General features: G+C 49.9%; 1 protein-coding gene across 1 annotated transcript in view; it reads right to left on the reverse strand.

Annotated features, from left to right (window-relative positions):
* Window positions 1-18,214: 18,214 nt before the first annotated feature.
* C9H3orf70 (chromosome 9 C3orf70 homolog) overlaps window positions 18,215-22,507 on the reverse strand; it is a 37,381-nt gene continuing 33,088 nt past the window's right edge. The window contains exon 2 of the mRNA XM_074963018.1: window positions 18,215-21,342. Within this exon, the coding sequence (XP_074819119.1) occupies window positions 20,786-21,342 (557 nt within the window). The 3' untranslated portion in view covers window positions 18,215-20,785. The remainder of the gene's footprint in view (window positions 21,343-22,507) is intronic.

The raw sequence follows: 22,507 nt of genomic DNA on the forward strand, positions 1-22,507 counted from the left end.
CTCACTTCCACCATGCATGGTCCCAAATAACCCTGGACGGCTGGGTCCTTCGCACAGTGGAAGCAGGATACTCTCTCCAATGCTGTTCGTAGCCACCCTCCCACCCCCTGTCCCCATCCCTCTCACGAGCAACTCCTCATCCAGGAGGTGGAGGAGGTTCCACAGGAGCTAAGGGGCAAGGGATTCTACTCCCGATACTTCCTAATCCCCAAGGCTAAAGGGGTCTCGACACTGTTCCCTCTAAGCTTTGCGCGTGTGCACGCGCACACAGATCCTAAGCCCCGCACACACAGCGAAACACCACGCTCACAAAAATTTGCACAGAAGCACAACAGTTTGCACAGAAGAAATTTTTTGCACACACGGCGTGTCAAAAATTTGCACAGAAGAAATTTTTTGCACACACGGCGTGTCAGAAATTAGAGGGAACATTCGTCTCAGACCCATCCTAGACCTGTGTGGGCTCAACAAGTTCATGGTAAAGTTGAAGTTCTGCATGGTCTCCCTAGACACTATTATCCCCTTCCTGGATCCGGGAGACTGGTACACCGCCCTCGACATGAAGGACGCGTACTTCCACATAGCGATTCATCTGGCACACAGGCATTTCCTGCGCTTCGTGGTCAACCATGAACATTACCAGTTCACGGCCCTTCCATTCGGCCTCTAAGCAGCCCCCCGAGTGTTCACCAAGTGCATGTCGGTCATGGCTGCCTTCCTCCGTCGACGGCAGGTGCAAGTATAGCCCACTTAGATGACTGGCTGCTCAGGAGCCACACCAGGGCGCAGGTGCAGTCCCAGCTCCACCTGGTCAGGTGTACGTTCAAATGGCTGGGTCTCCTCCTCAACATGGAGAAGTCAACCCTAGAACAGACCCAGAGGATAGAATTAATTGGGGCAGTACTAGACTCCATTCAGGCTTGGGCCCTCCTACTGGAGTTCCTTTTCCAAGCTATCACAGATATCATTTCAAGGACTTCAGCAACTCCCAACCTCAAGAGCAAGAGGGTGCTTGAGTCTCCTCAGCCTCATGGCATCCTGCACGTTCGTGACCTGGCATGCCAGACTCTAGGTCAGGCCATTGCAGGCATGGCTCACCTCAGTCTACCGCCTGCGGCGTGCCAACTTGAATTCGGTGGTCATATTGCCGGGACAGATCCTCGCCTCCCTTCACTGGTGGCTCAACCCCCGAGCGGAGTGCGGAGGAGTCCCCTTCCACAGCCCCCACAGCCTTCCTTGTCCCTGGTTATGGATGCGTCAGCTATGAGGTGGGGGGCACATCTGGGGAACCTTCAGACACTGGGCCTGTGCTCACAGAACGATGTCAGGGAGCTAATGGTGCGCCTTGCTTGCCAAGCCTTCCAGGCCCAACTGCAAGGTTGCTGCACAGCAGTTCTAACAGAGAACACCACAGCCATGTTTTACATCAACAAGCAAGGGGGAGCCCGTTCCTCCCCCCCATACCAGGAGACCCTCCAGCTATGGGAGTTCTGCGTAGCCCACTCCATTCACCTGGAAGTGTCCTTTCTCCCAGGAATTCAGAACGTGCTGGTGGACTGTCTCAGCAGGTCCTTCCACACGCATGAGTGGTCTCTCCGACCGGATGTCAAACACCCAATGTTCCAAAGGTGGGGGTTTCCCCAGGTCGACCTGTTCACCACCTGATGCAACAGGAAGTGCCCAATGTTCTGCTCCTTCCAGAGTTGCAGCCTGGGCTCCCTCACGGACGCATTCCTGGTACCCTGGAACGGTCGCCTGCTCTACACCTCTCCGTTCCCTCTCGTGCACAAAGTCCTGCTCAAAATCCACAGGGTGTGCTCTTCCCGACAACCCAGCGGTGATTCTGATAGCTCCAGCAAGGCCTTGCCAGCACTGGCACACCACGCTGCTGGCAGGGGTGAAAGTAAGTCTAGAGACTTACCAGTATGGGGCTGGGGCGGGGCCTTGGGTGGAAGGGGCGGGGCTGGGAGAGGTCAGAGCCAGCCCCGGCCCCCCCTATACCGGCAAGTGCCTCCTTCCCCCTCCCTGGGGTAACAGCGGCAGCCGGGGGCTCTGGCAGCGGTTTAAAGGGCCCTGGGCAATAGCGGCGGCCGAGCTCTGGGCCCTTTAAATCGTCCCTGGAGCCCCGCCGCCCCTTCCCCAGGGCTCCAGCCGCCACTACAACCCCGGGTCCTTTAAATTGTCCCCAGAGCCTGCCGGAGCCCTGGGGAAGCAGCGGCAGGGCTCCAAGAACGATTTAAAGGGCCCAGGACTTGGCCGCTGCTACTGCCCCAGGCCCTTTAAATCGCCGCTCCAGCCCCACCGCTGCTACCCCAGGGGTCCGGCAGTGGGGCTCTGGCAGCAATTTAAGGGGATGGGGGCCCCAGCCACTGCTGGGAGCCGCAGGCCCTTTAAATTGCGCCTGGGGAAGCCAATCCACCCCGGTACAGCGCACCAGCTCTTGCTTTCACCTCTGGCTGCTGGAGCTATCCGTGGATGTATCGGTCACGTTGTCTCTCCTCCCTGACCTACTTACTCAGGACCACGGTCGCCTCTGTCATTCCGACCTACAGTCCCTCCACCTCAAGGCTTGGAAGCGTCATGGCTGAACCCCACGGAGCTTCTGTGCTTGGACCAAGTCAGCCAGGTCCTGCTGGGCAGCTGGAAGCCCTCCACTAGAGCCACATATCTGGCGAAGTGGAAAAGATTTTCGTGTTGGTGTGACCAGCACTACACACACCCCCTCCAGGCACCAGTACTGGTCATCTTAGAGTACCTCCTGCACCTGAAACAGCAAGGTCTGGCCGCATCCTCCATATGGGTTCACCTTGCTGCCATCTCGGCCTTCCACCCAGGCGCGTCTGGCCGCTTGGTCTTCGCCAACCCTATGGTTGGTCACTTTCTCAAAGGCTTAGACTGTTTATATCCTCAGATCTGTCAGTCTGTCCCTGCATGGGATCTTAACCTGGTCCTTTCGAGGCTCATGGGGCCCCCGTTTGAACTGTTGGCCATGTGCTCCCTCTTGTATCTCTCCCATAGGCGGCAGCTCCGGGGCTGGAGCAGCAACGGGGGAAAATTGGTGAGTGCTCTGCACCCACCGGCAGCTCCCCGACCTGCCCCAGCTCACCTCCACCTCCTCCCCTGAACACGCCGCCGCATTCTGCTTCTCCCCCCTCCCTCCCAGCGCTTGTGCCGCGAAACAGCTGCTACGCACGGCAAGCGCTAGGGGGAAGGAGGAGGAACATGGTGCGCTGGGGGAAGAGGCGGGGCCGGGGCACGGATTTGGGGAGGGTTCCAATAGGGGCAGGGAGGGCGTGGAGTCGGGGTGGGGTGGGGGTGTGATCTCTCCTGGAAGACAGCTTTCCTGGTCACCATTACGTCAGTGAGATGCATCTCTGAGCTAAAGGCCCTCACCTCGGAACAGCTTTACGTGGTTTCCACAAGGATAAGGTCCAACTCAGACCGCACCTGGCCTTCCACACCAGCCAGGACATTTTCCTACCCACCTTTTACCCAAAACCTCGTGCTAGTCCCCGGGAGCAGCGGTTACATTCCCTCGATGTCCGAAGAGCACTAGCTTTCTATATCAAGCGCACTAAGCCATTCAGAAAATTGACCCAGCTATTCGTAGCAGTGGTGGACCGGATGAAAGGCCTCCTGATCTCCTCTCAAAGAACATCCTCCTGGAACACGTCCTGCATCCGCACTCGCTATGAGCTGGTGAGGGTGCCGACCCCAGCTCTTGCCGCACACTCCACTAGTGCCCAGGGCTCATCAGCAGCCTTCCTTGCCCAGGTACCAATCCAAGAAATCTGCAGGGCAGCGATTTGGTTCTCGGTACATACCTTCACCTCACACTACACCATTGTCCGGCACGCCAGGGACGACAAGGCTTTCGGCAGAGCAGTGCTACAATCAGCATTCCTTAACTCTGACCCCACTGCCTACTTGGAATCGATATGAGCAATCACTTGAAGAAGAAAAAACGGTTACTCATCTCTCATAACTGTTCTTCGAGATGTGTTGCTCATGTCCATGCCAAACCCGCCTGCCTTCCCCTCTGTCGGAGTATCCAGCAAGAAGGAACTGAGGGGGCGCTGGGTTGGCAGGCTCATATATTGAGCGCCATGAAGGTACCACTCCAGGAGGCTTCACAGCCGACTTCACAGATGCTGCTAGGGGAAAACTTTCCGGCAGCCGTGCACGCAACCTGCGCACACCTACTTGGAATCGACATGAGCAACACATCTCGAAGAATAACAGTTACAAGAGGTGAGTAACCATTTTTTCCAATCCTGCTGCCTGGTTATATAGGTATGTTACTGGCTTGAGGACAGCCCCTGTTCTGGGGAATATCCCCCTGCCCCACAGCCTAGTGTCTTGGGGCTTAGCAGCAGCGAGAGCCAGAAGCCCAGCCCTGGGGCATGGAAAGCAGCCCCTGTCGTAGCAGTGGCTGCTCCAAGAACTGCTGATGAGGAGCAGGAGCGGCGCAGAGGTCTAGGGCCAATCTGGCAGTAGCACACTGAGCCCTGCGCATTCCAGCTTTGGCCCCGTGAGCTGCCAGTCAGGCATCTGCCAGCCAGAGCCTATGAAATGTGCAGGGTCAGCTGTGGCCAGAGGTGTGAGAGTCCTGGGGTCCAGATCCAGCCTGACCACTGTGTGTTTGACACCCCATCCCTGGGCTAGAGAGTGAGAGATGTGGGAAATGGAGGGAGAGAGAGTGAGGAACAGTGCATTACAGACAAGGGAGCGATTGGAAACACAATCCCAAGAGCTACAGTGAACGGGAAAGAGAGACACACTGATGCCTTGATTATTTCACAACAAATCAAAAATGCTACTAACTGGTTTGTGAGTGATCTATAAGGGAGGTGGCCGTGACCCACCCTTAGTCCAGCTGTGGCTGTCTGTGTTTTCTACAGGCACTGACACCACCAGCTTCCATGTTTGTTGGCTACAATCTGATTGGTGAAGTCAGGGATCTCTTATGCCCTTAATTCCCTCAAAATGGGGCCCTCCTACCCACCAAGATTGTCTCATGGAAAAAATAAATAGCTTTGTTCTTTGTGAGCTCCCTAAGGGGGCCCTGGTCTCTGATAGAAATGTCTCTTTGCCTGTAATCAGCAGTTCCCAATGAGTGGTCAGATTTCAGCCAGCTGCCAAGGACACCTGAGTAGCTGGGAACCTGTGACTGAGGATGCACTTGCGGGGTTATGGGAGGAACATTTCCACTGTGGGATTCTTCCTCTATGCAAATGGACACGTGTGATTTCTAGCTGAATGGGAAGATGGACACAAACTCAGTCACCCTGTTCCAGGCATCTGAACTATAGGAAGGCTGTCTTCTCAACAGAAGACATTTGATGTGTATGTTGTATAGTGCTTTAGCACACACGTGTTAAGCGCTGTATCTGAGTGTAACTGCAGGTAGCCCGGTTCTGACATTGGGCTACTCTGTGCCCATCCAGTGCCCAAAAGTGTCATCCAAAGGAAAGTATTGCAAGCCATGTGGAAAAGGCTCTGAGTTCACAAGACTGCCCCAGCAGCAATTAGAAAAAAGCAAAACCACTCCCCAACCTGGTACTTCTCAGAGCTGTGCGTACTGATGGGAGAAGAGCCACCGCTGGGGGGGATTGTCTTGGGCCAGTGCTGCCAGCCCAAAGGGGAGATAAGAATGGTGACCTTTCCCTCTGCTCAAAGGCTGACATTTGATACAAAGAAACAATAAGTGGAAAATGACTTGTGGTTTTTTTCAGCTGCAATAAATTACAGAGGAAAGGGGGAAGGCAGCTCTGATAAAATTTTAATGAAGGCTGTATTTTTCCCCTGCATTAAGCTGAATAATAAGTCTCCTGCTAATTGTCAGGCAGGGTGGGGAAAGCGCCCAGCCCTTTCATGTTCAGGGAGCAGAGTGTTGTATGCTAATGTGCTGCAGAGATGCCCGGAAATCAAAGAGCAGAAAAAAGAGTTCCCGCTACTTCTAGATTAAAGGACTTGCAGGCTGCCCTTTTAGGCCCCATGTCCCTGTGTTAAAGGGCCAGCTCGTCCAATCACATAGATTTCAGTGGAGGCATTTCAAAGATGTTTCTATTCAAATCCTTTAAATGTCTCCAGACCATAATGCTTTTGTCATTGTGCGGCTGCTCCCTGTGGGGGGAGGGGCCTTTGGTAACATGCATTCCTTCTCTTCTAGCTTCCCCGACACCCACCGTGAACTCTTTTCTGACTAATGAGTGCTGGAGGCCTCCTGGCAGACAATGACCTTTTGTTGATGGCAGTTTCCTCAGGAAGGCTGACACACCTAGGATCAACCACAGGTTTGGGGGGCAGGAGAGCTGGGTTCTGTTCCCAGCTCTGTCACTGACCTGTTAAGTGCCAAGTCACGTCCCTTCCTCCTGTCTCACTTTCCCCTTTGTCTTGTCTGTTCAAACTCTGAGCTTCTTGGGCCAGAGACTCTCACTCTGTCTCTGTGCAGCCTCGAGCAGGGCTACCATGATACCAGTTTGGTGAGGTTTGCCAAAGGGCCGTTCTAGGAGGACATCTGACCTAGCATACGTCTACTCTCTGCCCCCTGCCAGGCGGCTGGGCCAGGCCTGACATGCCCCAGTAGGAAGTCAGAGCAGTGGCAGAGGTTAATGAATGGGAATTCTCAGCACCTCACGCCAGAGTAGTGCCAAACTCATCTTACCCCTCCTCCTGCTGGAAAGAGCAGGGGTCACTCATTTATTTAACAGCGGTGCAGTGCTGACTGCCCGACATTTCAAGGAGAAAGGACCCATAGCATAAACCTTCTACATCAAAGTGCTGTCAAGCTGGTGCTGCAATGGTTCCAGTCCAGCCTAGAGGGAAACCACGTCCTGATTCAGACAGACAACACTGACTGACATGGTTGTATTTGTGAATAACCGAGGGGAAACAAGGCGCAGAAGCAAATGAAGTCATACGATGAGTGGAACGCTTTCTCTTATACCTCAGAGTGATTCTCATAAAAGGAGACATGAACTAAAAGGCAGACTGGCTCAGCAGGCCCGAGGTCAACTCCTTCAAGTGGGTCCTGAATCAGGAGGTCTTCGCGTGAATTGTCCAAACATTCAGCCTTCTTTCAGAGTGATGGTCACAGGATCTGCTGTTTCCTTGGCAGAGAACCACCATGTAGCCAGAGTCTTAGATCAGTCTAATTAGCCATGCTGGCAGTCAGGCTGCTTGTTCCACAATGGGCCTTACTGCTCAGGTTGAGAGCCCTGACAAACCATCTATTCGATCCCTTCATGTGTCAGCATTCTTTGTCCATCAACGCTTGCTTTGTGATAGCCCCCTCTGTGACCTTCTATGGGGCTCCCCTTTAGGGCTCAGGCCTCCAGCCATCACCGCTCTGTGCGCCAGAACCCGTTGTCCTCTCCCTCCGTACTGCAAGTTTAGGGGTGGAGGCCCCCTGCAATTCACTGTGACTATCCCAGCAGGTCTGACCTTAGTCCTGCACCTGTAGGTCACTCTCAGGGACAGTGACAGGGTCAGCAGTAACAAGCTGGCTTTCACAGAGCCAGGGCATTTATTTTAGAACAAAAGCATTTCAGAAATAAACATAACATGGCATCTGTGTAGACTAGATAACAGGTGTCACCCAGTGTCCAGGTGGAGCGCTGACGGGTTCTAGGTCTCCACACCCTTCCAACAGGGTTAAACCCTCTTGGATACAGTCTCATGTCAGTTTTGGATCTCTGACTCAGTTCAGGCTTCCCCCTTTGTACACACTCTTGCTTTGGCTCTTGGGTTTCTTGAACCTGGTCTGAATTAGCATATACAATTCACTCAGGGCCTCTGGCATTGGTTTCCTGGCCTGGGATCTGCAGTAATTCCCCACCATGCTTTTAGTTGCTTGGGGAAGCTCAGTACCCCTCCCCTGTGGAACTATAATCCAATATCTTGCTCACAAAGACACGTAACATTGAAAGTTACCAAAGTTTATGACAGGTTTCAAAGTAACAGCCGTGTTAGTCTGTATTTGGAAAAAGAAAAGGAGTACTTGTACTCCTTACAATGTGTATGATAATCAAGGTGGGCCATTTCCAACACAAATCCAGGTTTTCTCACCACCACCCCCCACACACACACACGCACAAACTCACTCTCCTGCTGGTAAATTTTCTCACACCCCCCCCCACACACAAACTCACTCTCCTGCTGGTAATAGCTATTACCAGCAGGAGAGTGAGCTTGTGGGGGGGGAGGGGGAGGTGAGAAAACCTGGACTTGTGTTGGAAATGTGATTATCATACACATTGTAAGGAGAGTGATCATTTTAGATAAGCTATTACCAGCAGGAGAGTGGGGTGGGAGGAGGTATTTTTTCATGCTTTGTGTGTATATAATAAGATCTTCTACGCTTTCCACAGTATGCATCCGATGAAGTGAGCTGTAGCTCACGAAAGCTTATGCTCAAATAAATTGGTTAGTCTCTAAGGTGCCACAAGTACTCCTTTTCTTTTTGCAAAGTTTATGACTAAACCTGGTCCCTAAAGTGTCTGGCATAGTCACGTTTTGGAAGTTTCCACACTTCCAGAGTCTCACCGCTGTCAATGTCCCGCCCCCTCTCCCCCAAGAAGTGGCCATAGCAATGGTACCTGACTAGCAGCTTAGGGGAGCCCACTGAGTCAGATGGTGCCTCTGCCCTTCTCTTGTAATTTCCAGCTCTTATAACCCTGACACCTAACAAGCTGGCATACGCTAGTCATATGCTAGTCCAGCTCTTCTTGGCTGGATCAGTAGCAGGCACTGTCAGGCTCCTGGTTACCCTATTAGCCTAAACCTAATATCTGGTGCTCCCACTCCCACCTCTTGCTCACGGTGTCAGATTACCCTGGTGGTGGTTGCAGGTTTCTGCCACTTCGGGTTTTGCATAAGCCTCACTTTAGACAGAATGGGCCAGCATGGAGGGCTGGCTCTCCAGGAAGGGGCTGTCAGTACACAATGCTGCCAAGGGAGAAACTTCAGTCTTTCGCCCGGGGCCAGGCACCTCTCACTAGAACTGTCTTCTGAGGTTTCCATGCTTCCAAGGGCTCACCTCTGTCACCATGCCTGTGATGCTCAGTTACAGGGAAACTTGTGTTTCCCCTACAGCTACTAGTGGGACAAGGGAGCTTGAGGCAGTTTGGAAAACACCAAGGAGCACAGGGCTGTGATTTTTTTCCTTCATAGGCTCGCCCTCAGCGCCTTTCCCAAGCCCAAGGTGGAAGGGGCACATATTCTAGTGTGTGGACCAGTTTTTTCCTATCCCTTTTAGTCAGCTGGGGGCACAGGACTACTGTGCGTGGCCATGGTGCGGCTGGCTGACAAGTTGCAGGGCCCGCTGCCCTTGGAGCATGTTTAAGGGAAGGTTTTCTTCCTAGCCCAATGGCACCCAGGGCCGTGTCAGTTACGTATACACCATAAACCCAAACTATGACTTCCTGGCTGTGCCCACAGGACCATGCCATCTGGCACCAGAACACATATGGAGGATGCTGTTGTTGTAGGCACCTGGTCTACAAAAAAAATGGCATCTTTTTCACAGCATGACCTTGCATGCAACACAGGCACAAGGCCATGCTTTGTATGCAAGCGTAGCACTGTGTCTCTGTTCAGGTGGCTTTTTTAACCTGGCCCTACAGTTTGCTGCTGCCCTCTGGGAGGCCCATTTTGGGAAGCTTGCTAACAGATAACACCATGCTGTGATACTGCAGTTCCCCCTGACAAATGCAGCCTACTTATTTTAAAATGGGTTTGACCCAACTGCAGGTCTAATTGGTTTAATGCTAAAGTCGATCATGTCGCAAGAGTCTCTGAAGGGAATGACGACATGCTCATCGCATTCCAGTGCCCAAACTGCCTTGTGCAGTGCAATACTGATCCTAGTTATTTGCCCGGAGGAGGACAGACATGTAGGGCCTGTGATCTTGGCAGACCACGTGCCAGCTCATGCCACGGGCCCCCTAGCTTAATTGAACACTGATAACGCCAAAGCTGGAATCAGTTGGATCAACTGAGTGTTAGTATTGGTAAAAGAGGTATTAGCATTATAAGAATGGATTTAGACTGCAGGGAATACTTGTAAATTGCTGCATGCATTAATCTCACTTATGACTGCTGTAGCCCTTAATGTAAGTTAATATTTGAGCTATTGTACTGTGAATTTCTGTGACCAGACACCAGCGACCCATTAATAGATGTGAAATGCTGATCAACAGAAGCTGGTATGTCTGGCCCACCATGAATGGTCCATTGACCCACACAGGCACTATTGTGGGCCATGAATGAGGACAAAAGACATTGTTCAGCTTCCTCCCATCAGTTGACTACAGGGCAGGAGGGGGAATTAAAAATCACAAACAAAAGGAACACATCATCTCCATGCTGCTTGGAGGCCAAAGGTCAAGGTTTTTTTTTAGGCATAATCAAGAGATCCCCCAGTGGTTAACTAGATTAGGCCGAAAGGACTTGATTTAGAATATGTCTCTACTCCAATTAAACACCCAGAGCTGGCCCGTATAATCTGACTCAGGCTCGGGCTATACTAACCCTGCAGCTCTAGGTGCATGCGCATTACCTCCCATGGAATACAATGGGGACCATCCCTCTCCCTGATCAGGTAGCCTCAACCAAAAGGCACTGCTGAGTGGTGAATGGGAAAAGTGCTCATTGGGACAAAGTTCCAAGCCTAGAGTGGTGGGTCCCGCGCTTCTGAGCGGAGTCAGGGGCCTCAAAAACTCACTAAGGGCCCAATGTGACCTTCCTTTCACGGTGTAGTGGCAAGAGTCACAACCTATTGAGTTACTTTCATCACAGGCCAGTATGGGAGATACTCTCAAGGGGATCTCTGTAGAATATGGGGGAGGTGGGAACCTGGGCCCACCCTCTACTCTGGGTTCTGGCCCAGGGACCCTAATGTTAACAGCTGTTGGCAGCTTTCCCTTCACCACTGTTGCTGCTTTGATTCCCTAGGCCACTTCCCTGTAGTCCCCTTTTCCCAGCTTCACCCTTACCTCAGGATTTCAGCAATGCTGCTTCTCCTCCAGTTCCTTTCACCCGGGCTCTCTCGAGAGAACTGGAAAGGAGAGCTTTTAAGCAGAATGAGTGGGACCTTAATTGGTTCTAGCTGAAGAGCGAGGCGTGCTCTATTTGTGGAGCCACGGGTAACCTCCAAGAAACAGCACATCTCGTTCCTCTGCGCAGCGGGGATTGGGGTCGTGGACCCTGGAGCATCTCCCGATTGGACCCCCCCTGCCAGCCCCGTGGCCTATCGAGACGGGCAAGCATGGATCAGATCCCCTCTCCAGCACCTGTCCCACTGGCACCACACCACCCAACTCAGCACTAGAGACAATGGCCACGGGAGAACTGCAGCCCCCCTAATGGGCCAGAAGAGGGAAAAACAAAAACGGCCTCGCAGGGTCCGTCATAAAAAGAAAATGAAGCAAGCCCGGGGGGTGGCAGCAACAGGAGGAGGGAAGGAATAAAGGTTAAGGATAGGAGCAGGGGCTGGAACAGGGTCGGGGCAGGACACAAACCTAGGACATCGAGAAAAATAAATGTCCCCATCCCCTGCCCTGACCTGACCCTGTTCCCATCCTAGGTTATCTTTCACAGGCCCACTCCTCCAGCATTTGGCCGGACCCGTTCTCGGACCACCATTTTGTGGCCGTGACGGCCTCTCTTTCTTCGGAGAGGCCGGGGCTGGCCTATTGCCATTTCAATAAAGCCCACATCCTCCAGCAGGCTGTTGTGGCGTCCTTCCGGGAGTTCTGGCTGTCCTGGCAGAATCAGAGGCATGCCTTTCGCCTCAGCGCAGCGGTGGTGGGATGTGGGGAAGGTGCGCGCCTGGCTCTTCTGCTGTAGCCACACCCGGGGCGCCAGCCGGCAGAGGGATGTGGTGATAGAGCAGTTGGAGTGAGAGGTTTTAGAGCTAGAGAGGAATCTGGCCGCCAGCCCTGTGAATCCACCCCTCTGTGGCGCATACTGGGAGAAGTGGGAGGAACTCCGGGCCCTTGACTATCTTCGGGCCTGGGGTGCCTTTGTTCAATCCCACATCCATCTCCTGCGGGAGATGCATCGCGGCTCCCGCTTCTTCTATGCCCTGGAGAAGAAGATGGGAGCTAAAAAGCAGATCTGCGTCTTGGCAGCTGATGGTACACCCCTCATGGATCCGGTGGAGATGTGCGAGAGGGCTCGGGTCTTCTACGCTAACCTTTTCTCCCCAGATCCAACCGATGCCAATGCCTGCGGAGTGCTTTGGGACGCAGTCCCGACGGGTCAGCACGGGCTACTGGGACCGGCTGGAGCTGCCTGTCACTCTGGCCAAGTTCTCGGAAGCCCTCCGTCTCATGTCCACCAATAAATCTCTGGGCATGGACGGGCTGACCGTGGAGTTCTACCGCGTGCTCTGGGACATCCTCGGCCTGGACCTTGTCTTCGTCTGGGCTGAGTCCTTAGAGAGCAGGGTCCTCCCACTGTCATGCAGGCGAGCAGTGCTCCCCTTACTGCCAAAGGAGGACCTCAGCGATCTCCAAAATTGGCATCCCATCTCACTCCTCAGCACGGACTTCAAGGTCGTGGTGAAGGCCATCTCGCTGCAGCTGTGGTCTGTGCTGGTGGACGTGGTCTATCCTGACCAGACCTACACTGTCCCGGATCATACCATCTTTGATAATCTTTATCTGGTCCAGGATCTCTTGGAGCTTGGGTTTAGAAATGGTCTGTTATTTGCCCTCCTGTCATTGGATCAGGAGAAGGCGATGGACCACGAGTATCTCCTGGGCACTCTGCAGGCATTCAGCTTCGGGCCCCAGTTTGTGAGGTTTCGCCAGGTGCTGTACGCTTCCGCAGAGTGTCTGGTCAGGCTCAACTGGACACTGACCGCACCTGTCAGCTTTGGGCGAGGAGTGCATCAAGGTTGTCTGCTGTCAGGTCAGCTGTATACTCTGGCCATTGAGCCCTTCCTCCATCTCCTTCATAAGAGGCTGACAGGGTTAGTGCTGCATGAGGCAGAGGTGCGGCTGTTCCTGGCAGTGTATGCCAACGACGTGGTCCTGGACCCAGAAGACCTGGTGCGGGTGGAGGCTTGCCAAGCTATTTATTCAGCAGCCTCCTCCACCCAGGTCAACTGGGTCAAGAGCTCGGGCCGGGTGGCGCATGAGCTCCCTCCCACCCGCGCTTCAACCCATCTGGTGGAGCGCGGGTCCGCTGCTTTATCTTGGCGTTCACTTTTCTGCCACCCATCCGTCTCTGCTGGAGAACTGGCCTGGTTTAGAGAGCAGGGTGACTGGGCTGTTGCAGGGCTGGACAGGACTGCTCCGGTGCCTCTCCCTTCGGGGGAGAGCGCTGGTCCTTCACCAACTGGTCCTGTCCATGCTCTGGCACCGGCTCAACACCTTGTACCCACCCCCTATGTTCCTGGCCAATCTCCAGAGGTTGGTTCTGGAGGTTTTTTGGCCAGGACTGCACTGGGTCTCTGCAGGGGTTCTCCATCTCCCCCTGGAGGAGGGAGGACAGGGCCTGACGTGTATGCGCACAGGTCCACGTCTTCCACCTCCAGGCCCTGCAGAGACTCCTTTATAGTGCAGGTGGCTTGTCGTGGAGCATATTGGCGCATGCCTTCCTCCGCCGTCTGCAGGGCTCCGATATGACCGGCAGCTCTTTTTTCTCCATCTGAGTTTTCTTCTGTGAGACCTCTCCGAACTGCTGGTCTTCTACCACGACCTCCTCCGGGCCTGGAGGCAGCAACCAGGTCCTTTGTGGCCACCGAGGGGTTAGATCTCCTCGTGCAGCCCCTGCTACACAATCCTCATCTTTGTGTGCAGTTGGCGGAGTCCCCCTTGGTGTGCCGCAGGTTGGTTCTGGTAGGAGTCACCAAGATCAAAGACCTCCTGGACTACGACCTTGGGGGTTGGGTGGATCCCCTGCTGCTCTGTCGGCGCATGGGGCTCTCCACCCTTAAAACCCCCCGGTGCATTCTCCAGGAGGTGGAGGCAGCCCTATCCCCTGCGGCTCGGGATTTCCTTGAGTGGGTCCTGCAAGAGGGTGCACCCCGCCCGCCCCTCACTCCAGGCCCTCTGGATCTTTCCATTGGTCCCCTGCCCCATGAGCCTTCCCGGCCTCCCCCTCCTCATACCCTGAGCTGGCTGCGTCTCTTGCAGCTGGTCTGTTTTCGAACCACATCAAGAGACCATCTATACGTGCTCATGCTGCATACGCTTCATTTCCCCACCCTCATGTCCCACCCAGATATCAAGGTGCGGGACCTTTTACCAGCAGTAGAGGGTGAGGAACCCCAGTGAGCCAGTTTATATTCCATCTTAGTCCTGCGGCCTGCCAGGGATAGCAGCTGGCGGCTCCTCCATGAAGCTGTGAGCACGGGCATGTACTTGGCATGGTTCACTTCTGTCCCTGAAGCCTGTCCCTTTTGTGGCGTGAGGGAGACCCTGGTGCACGCGTATCTTCAGTGCACCAGGCTGCAGCCCCTCGAGTACCTCTTATTGAGGTTCTGGCTGCACTTCTCCCCACACTTCTTTATTTATGCACACCCGATTTGAGGCCCCATGAAGTCACAGGACCACCTTGTCAACCTCCTCCTGGCCATGGCCAACGTGGCCATTCATAACACCACGGAGAGGAGGGTGGGTGGGGGGGGAGGCTGTGACTGTGGGGCTGTTTTTCGTTCCTTTATCTGTTCACGAATCCGGGGAGAGTTCCCCTGGGCAGCATCTGCCGGTTCTCCCAATACCTTTGAGGAGCAGTGGCCGCTGTCCAGGGTTCTCTGGTCGGTGTCTCCTTCTGGTTCCCTAGTTTTGGCCCTCTGACCCCCACACCTGTTCCTGTTATTGCCTCTGCTGTCCCCTGAACTCAGTTGGGTTCTAGGTTTAGTAGCCCCTCCCTAGACTGGGGGAGGGGCTTTTAGCAGTGAGAGAGCTAGTACTCTCTTAGATCCTTCTGGACTGAGTCTGTCACATCACCCACTGCTTCTGCTGACATTTCATTCACAACAATGGGGGCAGGACGGGCCCCTCCCCCCGAGATCAACAATACTCACTGTGCTCCATTGCATCTGTCTTCAGGTATAGGTGGAGAGGGTCAGTAACAAGTCAGTTTTGAGAAGAGGGAGGCAAAAATCATGGGATAAGATTTAAAATGACCCTGATTAGTCAACATTATTCCCCACACTTTGCAGAAACACTTTTCTTTGTCCTCAGTCACCAGCCAAGAGGGGTGGATTTGCGGATGGGAGGCTCAGTCAGAAAACAGTTACACAGCAGCAGACAGTGCACAGCCGCACAAGGGGGTGGTGTGTTAAGACTTAAAATAGAAGTGGCTGAAATGTGGCAAAAATTAACTATTAACCCACTAGCTTGACCCAAACAGGGTACAGCTGAGTTGTTCCAGTCATGAGAGAAATCTTCACACCGTCTTAAAGCAGAGGTGACAGCAACCCCAAGGGCAGAGAGGAACAGTATGGGGCTAATAGAGCCCCAATGCCATGCTGGAGAGCAATGCCCCCCCCCACCCCCAATGCTGGGTGCACCTTACTCACCCCCAAGCAGAGCACAGAAACAGATGGTTCACAAATGAGTGAGAATGATTAGAAGCTAGGCACCAAGTCCATATGACAAGTGATGGGACGGCTCTGCCAGCTCAGGCCTGATTGCCGATGGCTGTGACCCCTTTGTATTGCCAGAGGGCCACAGGAAGCCACTGGGGCCAACCTCCAGCCCCAAACTCCAAGTTTCTGACTTTCAAACATGTTTTTTTAAAGATTATTTTAACTACAACTCTGGTCATGCAATATTTATGCTGAAGCTGCACTGCACATCTGTCCTCTGCTGTGTCTGCAAGTCTAGGTAAGAAGCACCCAAGAACATCATAACTAGGAGAGGAAATAATTTTTAGCAAGTCATTTGGTGTTATGTCATTATAAACGTTTCTTCTGGGCTAAAAGCAAGGTGGATGGAGTAATATTTACTCTTTGGTACTAATGTACCTTTTAAGCTTCATGCCTCTGAACCCCATTTCTAAAAGTAATCTGTTCCTTTTGATCGCCCTCACTGGCTGATGGCTGTACTTTGCATCTTTCCTGCCAGTCCCACATAGCTGACTGGCAAAACCAGTGGCTGAAACAGAAAGCAATCTGCAGGTCACAAATTCCTCGCCACTCATTTACTGCATTCAGAGTTTTTAAGGCCAGAAGGGGCCATATGAGAGTCTAGTCCAGGAGTTCTCACAAGACATGTTTGGGTGGCCTCAGCGTGCGGCCACCAACTCTTGCTGGTGGCTGCTCTGGCAATTTTTCGTAAAATGCTTAATTACCTTTAGGCCAAACAAATAAGTATGCACATAAATTACAATGATTTGGACATGTGTATTTATGTAGGGGTTTTTTGCAGACTCAGTAATAAAAAATAATGTACAGTTGTCTATTCTTTACTGGGCCTAAACAGAATAGAAACAACATAAGGTGCTTTGCACATTCTTGTGTTTTTGTTGGGTTTTTTTGGCTGCCTTTTAAAAAAAGAATTTGCTAGCTAGTAAGGCTGCTGCTGTGAAAATTATTATTTGTATGTATCACTTTTCACAGCAGACTTACTAGCTAGCTGGGAGACAGTGAAACGTGATAAACAAACATACAAATATCACTTTTCACAGCAGACTTATGCAGCCCTGGCAAGCCAGAATTAAGCCGTGGATGGAGAGGTGGGTAGGGAGGCAGTGGGGGCCGGGGTTATGGGGGGGGGGTGAGCCCAGGGCTGGAGCCCAAAGCCCCCCAGCTGGGGGATGTAGCCTGAAGCCCTGTGGCCAGGGGCTGGTGCCTGCCATCCCAGGGCTGAAGCCAGAAGCCCAAGCCCCACCACCCCTGGGAAGGTGGGGAACTCTCACCAGCTGCTTGTTCCTCTGGCATTGTGGCTTCAGAGGAGGGCTGGGTCCAACTCCTGCTGGCAGCCCTGGGTGAGGAGCCACTATCCAGGAGGCTGTGGCTGCAAAAAATGCCTCTGGGGGCTGCAGGTGGCCACATTTGAGAAACACTAGTCTAGTCTGACCACTTGCACAAAACAGGTCATAGAATGCCACCCAGTTATTCCTGCTTCAAGCCTATAATTTATTTGACTACTTGTGCATAATTTAAAGAGGCATCCAGTCTCAATTTAAAAACCATGATGGAGAATCCACCACATCACTACATAAATTGTTCCAATAGTTAATTACATCACTGCTAAGAAGGTGTACCTGCCTTTTGTCTGAGTCTGTCTCGCTTCAGCTTCTAAACATGGGACCTTGTTATGCCATGTTCTGCTAGATTAAAAAGATCTCTACTATTAGAAATCCCTTCCCCATGTAGGAACTTGTAGACCGTGACCAAGTTACTGCAACCTTCTCTTAGATAAACGAAATCAACTGAGCTTCTTTTCTCTCTCACTATATGGCCTGATTTCCAGACCTCAGATCATCTTGTAGCTCTTTTCTGAATCCTTTCCAATTTGTTAACATCCTTTTGGAAGCATGGACACCAGTATCCAGTAAGGGTCTCACTTATTTAAATTCAAGTCAGAACTTGTGTTGTTTAAACTTTCACACAATGTTTGTGATCAAGGCTCCAATGCTGCAAGAAACTGAAGCACGTGACTTCAACACAGCTACTTCTGCCCGGAAAGTTAGACGTCTTGCTGAATTGGGGCCAGAGTGATTGTTACTTTACCGAATAGAACTGTGAAACCCGTCACTCTAATACGTGGAATACAGAGTTACTTAAGACAAGCTGTGCTGCAGTGGTTTAGTATTTTATTAAAGAGGAAATACATACACCTGAAAGAGGACACTCCTCAGTCACTCAAATTAGAACGTGTAACTTTGATATCAGAAAGGTATTCTGTAAAAGAAATCTACCTAAGCCTGTGCTTGTGCAAAAGAAAACGAATCACATTTATTTAAGAAAGTAGTATTTTTCTGAAGTAGTACACACAGAGTGATCTGTTCAGAGTCTGGTTCAAGAACTGAACATAAATTTGAGAAATGCATTATAGAATTAGCTGTTAAAACATTTCCCCAAATCTTGCCCTTCCCTATCCCCAAGCACTCCACTAAAATCCATGGGGTGTAATACAAGTTAGGATTTAGCCCATTGTGCTTAAGACTTTTAAACAGATCATGGTAAAGAGACACACACAGTAATTACTAACAGTTTGGAAAGAAATGTATCCTGACACAATGATATGGAATCTGTGTCACCAGAGGAAATTAAGTTAATCTTAGTCACGACCACCCAACTATTTTTCACTAGACACTACTATATCCCTGCTGACAGCAGGCGTGCTCGCGTAAATTCAAAGGAAGAAGGGGAGGTCTCCCCCTTCAGATTACTGAGCGCTCAGGTTACCCTTTTCAATATTCTATTCCCTCACCAAAATATAATTTGTAATTATTTCCACTGTTCTCTCCAACAGGGCCCCTCTGACAATGTTAGATCCCTGAAAATACACTTAGACATCAACAGGAAGAACCCCTCCAGGGGGCTAAGTCAGCCAGGCAGGCCACAAGATGACAGATTTTCAGATTCTTCAGAGTCTCAAATTACATTTGAAGGATTATAATACAAATTCAATAGCATTAATTAAATTAATGCTTAAGACAGACCGCCACCAAGTAAAAACCCTGGTTACCCAAGAAAGACTAATCCCATATTAAAAAAAACAAACCCCATTTAAATAGCTTTTTCTACAATCTTCCTTTAAATGTCAACCAAACAGCATGTTTCTTTAAGTGCCTGGTAAGACTGTATTTGCTCATGCACAAGGGCCGAATTCCTCATCTGTTTAACAAGCATTGCACTGTTTATATACTTCATCAAAACTATAAAACCTATTATTTCTCCTCTCAAAGTGTTATTTTAGTCAAAAAGTACAATATTACTTTATATAACAATTCATGTTAAATTCCTACCACACACACTGTTGTCTAAATATTTTCTAAAGGTGTCGATTACAAAGTGTATAAAAATTAGCAATAAGTCAGGATACAGTGGTAAAGATTTTTCCATTCTACAACATAGAATAAGAGATTCTAGTACTGATAACTAAACCTGTATGTTTATATATCCTTATTCTCTCCAATAATTTTGAAAGGTAAATAGCAAACAAAAGAATTACAAGAAGGCTATGTTTACAGTCAGAAGCAGAACTGTTATTATGACTATACCTAACTGGTTCAGTCATACAGAACTTTTCAAAGAACAATATGTTTAGAGGTTGTCAAGGGACTGACGCATAAGGTCAGAAAAATGTTTATTTTCCCATCTTGCTTAAGTGTCATTTAGACTCCATCCATGTCTAACTGTTGAACTGGCTAGAGAGTACCTCTTTATGATTCTCCAGCTAAAATACACACATACAAACGAAGGTGTCACAGACGTGTATTTCTTAATAGCACGACTATTGGTAACTGTAACCCAGTCTTGTTTAACAACGCTACAACAGACACATGTACATTGGGACTTTAAAGCTTAGTTAAGGTAGATAATCCTTGTTTATCAAGATTTTCATCTAATCAGTGCCAGTAAATTAAAATTCGGAGGAAATGGCATAAATACATTTAAGAGGTCAAATTAGAAAGAAGGGCTTGAGGAAAAGTGTTAGACCAATTAGCCATTTTCTGTCCTGCAACTCTTCACCCCAATCTGTTGTCTTTAGAGCTTGCCTTAAAGACAGTCAGACACGTTCAGACCTGGTCTTAGCAATGGCAATAGTTTGGACCAATTAAACTAAACCCTAATCAAACCAAAGATAACGCAAATATTCAGACAAAGGGCAGAACTGAACTATTCGTTCATCTATCCCACCCCCCTTTCAATGCAGGATGGTTCTTCACAGAACATTCATGTTATTTTAGAACAATTTCTGATTGAGCTCTCTCCTTTAGCTGTCACTTCACAGCTAAATCCAGAGTAGCCTGTTTTACAACCGAAATCTTCACCTAAAATAAAAACAAAAACTAGCGCCGTTCTTTTTTGTTTAAGTCAGAAGAAAGAATGGCTGGCTCTGGCTAAAGGATATATTGGCAGCAAAACAATTCACTCATCAGTGGAGTTTAGCTCAATCCCTGGCTTTTGAGTTATCAGGAGTTCAGCTATTGTGGATGCATTACGCATAGCCTGGAAGAGGGTAGGAGGCACTTTGCACTGCTCTCTCACAAGCTGGAAGAGGAGGAACTGAGAGGGTTTGAAAGGAATCACATCTGGACTGGAGAAAGGGGTGTGCTATCGGGGGAGCCTTTGGGAGGAGGACAGAGGAAGTACTTCGGATCTCCAACTGGGCGTAGATGTATGCGTTTGTGTGACAGAAGGAGAGAATAAAGACTTCTCGGCCATCAGGCCAACTGCATAACCTTCCCCATGCTGCTTTGTAATACCCCCTGTGCTGTGAAAGTACATCATAAATGTCCCGATAGAGGAAAACAGCAGGAGGGTGCGAGTCCTGTTACAATTAACTGCAAAGGAAGTGACCCAGACTAAGATAAGGCCCACTTTGTCATAAAAGCCATATAATTTTTTAACATTGCTTAAATGTAGAAGTGGGAGATCCGATTAGTGAGGGAGTGCATTAAAATTAATTGGTAGAATTAGTTATTCAAATAACTAACTCATTGATGTGTAAGTCTTGGTACTGCTCTTCTGTGAGGAGGTTGAAAAGTCTCAAGTGCAATGGGAAAAAGGACTTGTCAGAAAGAAAGCAAATATAAATGCTATAAAAGCAGCACTGGTTAGTGTACGCAGGACTGATTCTAACATGGCATGTCACACTGTGGTTTCTATGGTCTCGATCACTTCCAGTTCACACTGTGAGGGCAACAGAAGGGGGCATTCATCTGGCTCCCAACTGCTGTCTGGATTATAATCTTCTTCAGAACTTAGCTCAGCCCCCTCCTCAGTGTCCTCATCACATGACTCCATAAAGGGAACCCCAACAGCATTGATCCCAGAGTCCTCGGAGCTGGAAGGGGAAGAGCAGGGATCTATTTTTGGTTTATTGCTCTCTCTTGAAATTAAGGCATTGCGAACAGCAAGCTCCTCAGGCTTCATTTTATGGGGCGCAGCGGGAGGCTGCCGCTGGACATAGCACATCTTCCCATTGATGCATTTCACGCGATAATTGTCGATAAAAAGGTCGGAAATTGTGCAGTATCGTGGGGAGTCGGGGGGTAATGGCAGTCGGAAGACAGGTGCAAACTTCAAGAAGTGTTCAGTGAGCGAGACCGAGATCTGAATGGTGTTTGTGGATTCCCTAGGTCGGATAGGTATTTCAGTGCTGGGAAGCTGTTCCACGGGAGTCATTGGCTGATAGACGTATTTACCTGCAGAGAACATAAAGAGAGTTAAAAACCATAATTGCTACAAACAGATTATATCATCTTATTATTATTAGTTCATCAATACAGAACAAAAATACATTGTGTTTCACCAAACTGGTTTAAAAAAAACAAAAGAAAGCAGTCAGAAAACTCCTGTGAAAAATATTTCACATTCATCTGGTCTTTTAAACAGGGATCAGTTCTGACAGATATTTCCTTTGGTGAACTGAATCATTTTAACATTAATTAGTCTGTTCTTTGTCAAAGTGAGTTTATTTTGTTCGTGTATTTGCATTTCCCTTTCTCTAGTCTCAAAAAGGCCTCTATGTAGTTAGCAGATGGAATTTTAAGGCAGAAAATAAGGGAACTCCAAAGCTCTTGGAGTGCCTATGGCATTTTGATTATCTGGCTACGTAATAAGAAAATAGGGTTCTGTTGGTTGTATAGCGGACTCCAACACTGTAAAGCTACGCTAAAGAAAGAAATAAGGAGAAAGAGCTGAAAACCAGTACTTTGTTATGAAAGACAGAAATCTGAGACTACTTCAAAGGACCATAAAATGCAGCAATTAGTTTACATAATTACCTTTTAAAAGGTTTAAGTCTTACTATGACTTTCACAAACTATAAAGCTCAATTACAGAACAGTTACAAGCGGGGGGGGGGTTATCTAAGAAGAAAAAATTAAGCTATAAATTATTAAAATTTCTAATGCCAGAGCTGTAAGTAGGTAAGCAGGAGGAAAGCAAACAAAGTAGCCATTATGTGCTTAACAGCAGCTCAGGCAGCGTAGACATCCACCATAGGTGGAGAAGGAACACTGTTTATCCTACATCTTTTTTTCCCTACAAATACCCTGGACTCTAAGCTACCACGGCTGAGCTGTACGGACAACCACATAACTTCTGTTCGGAAGGGGTGCACACCCTACCACGAGTAATGGACTGCCTGTGCTCAGCCAAGCCTGGGTGTGCAGTATGAAGTTACCATCTTTTGATCCAGAGGCAAAATACCATACAGGCACACATGGTCATATACCAGAGCGAATGTTTAAGTGTGTAAGCAAGAAACTGAATATCAAAGACATGGATTTTTGTTGCAATTCCCCTCATTAGCATCTTGGTCTTTTTGACTCTCTAGAAGTCTGCCATTCCCAGTCCTGCGGCTTA

The sequence above is a fragment of the Natator depressus genome, chromosome 9, assembly GCF_965152275.1.
Source record: "Natator depressus isolate rNatDep1 chromosome 9, rNatDep2.hap1, whole genome shotgun sequence".
Lineage (NCBI taxonomy): Eukaryota > Metazoa > Chordata > Testudines > Cheloniidae > Natator > Natator depressus.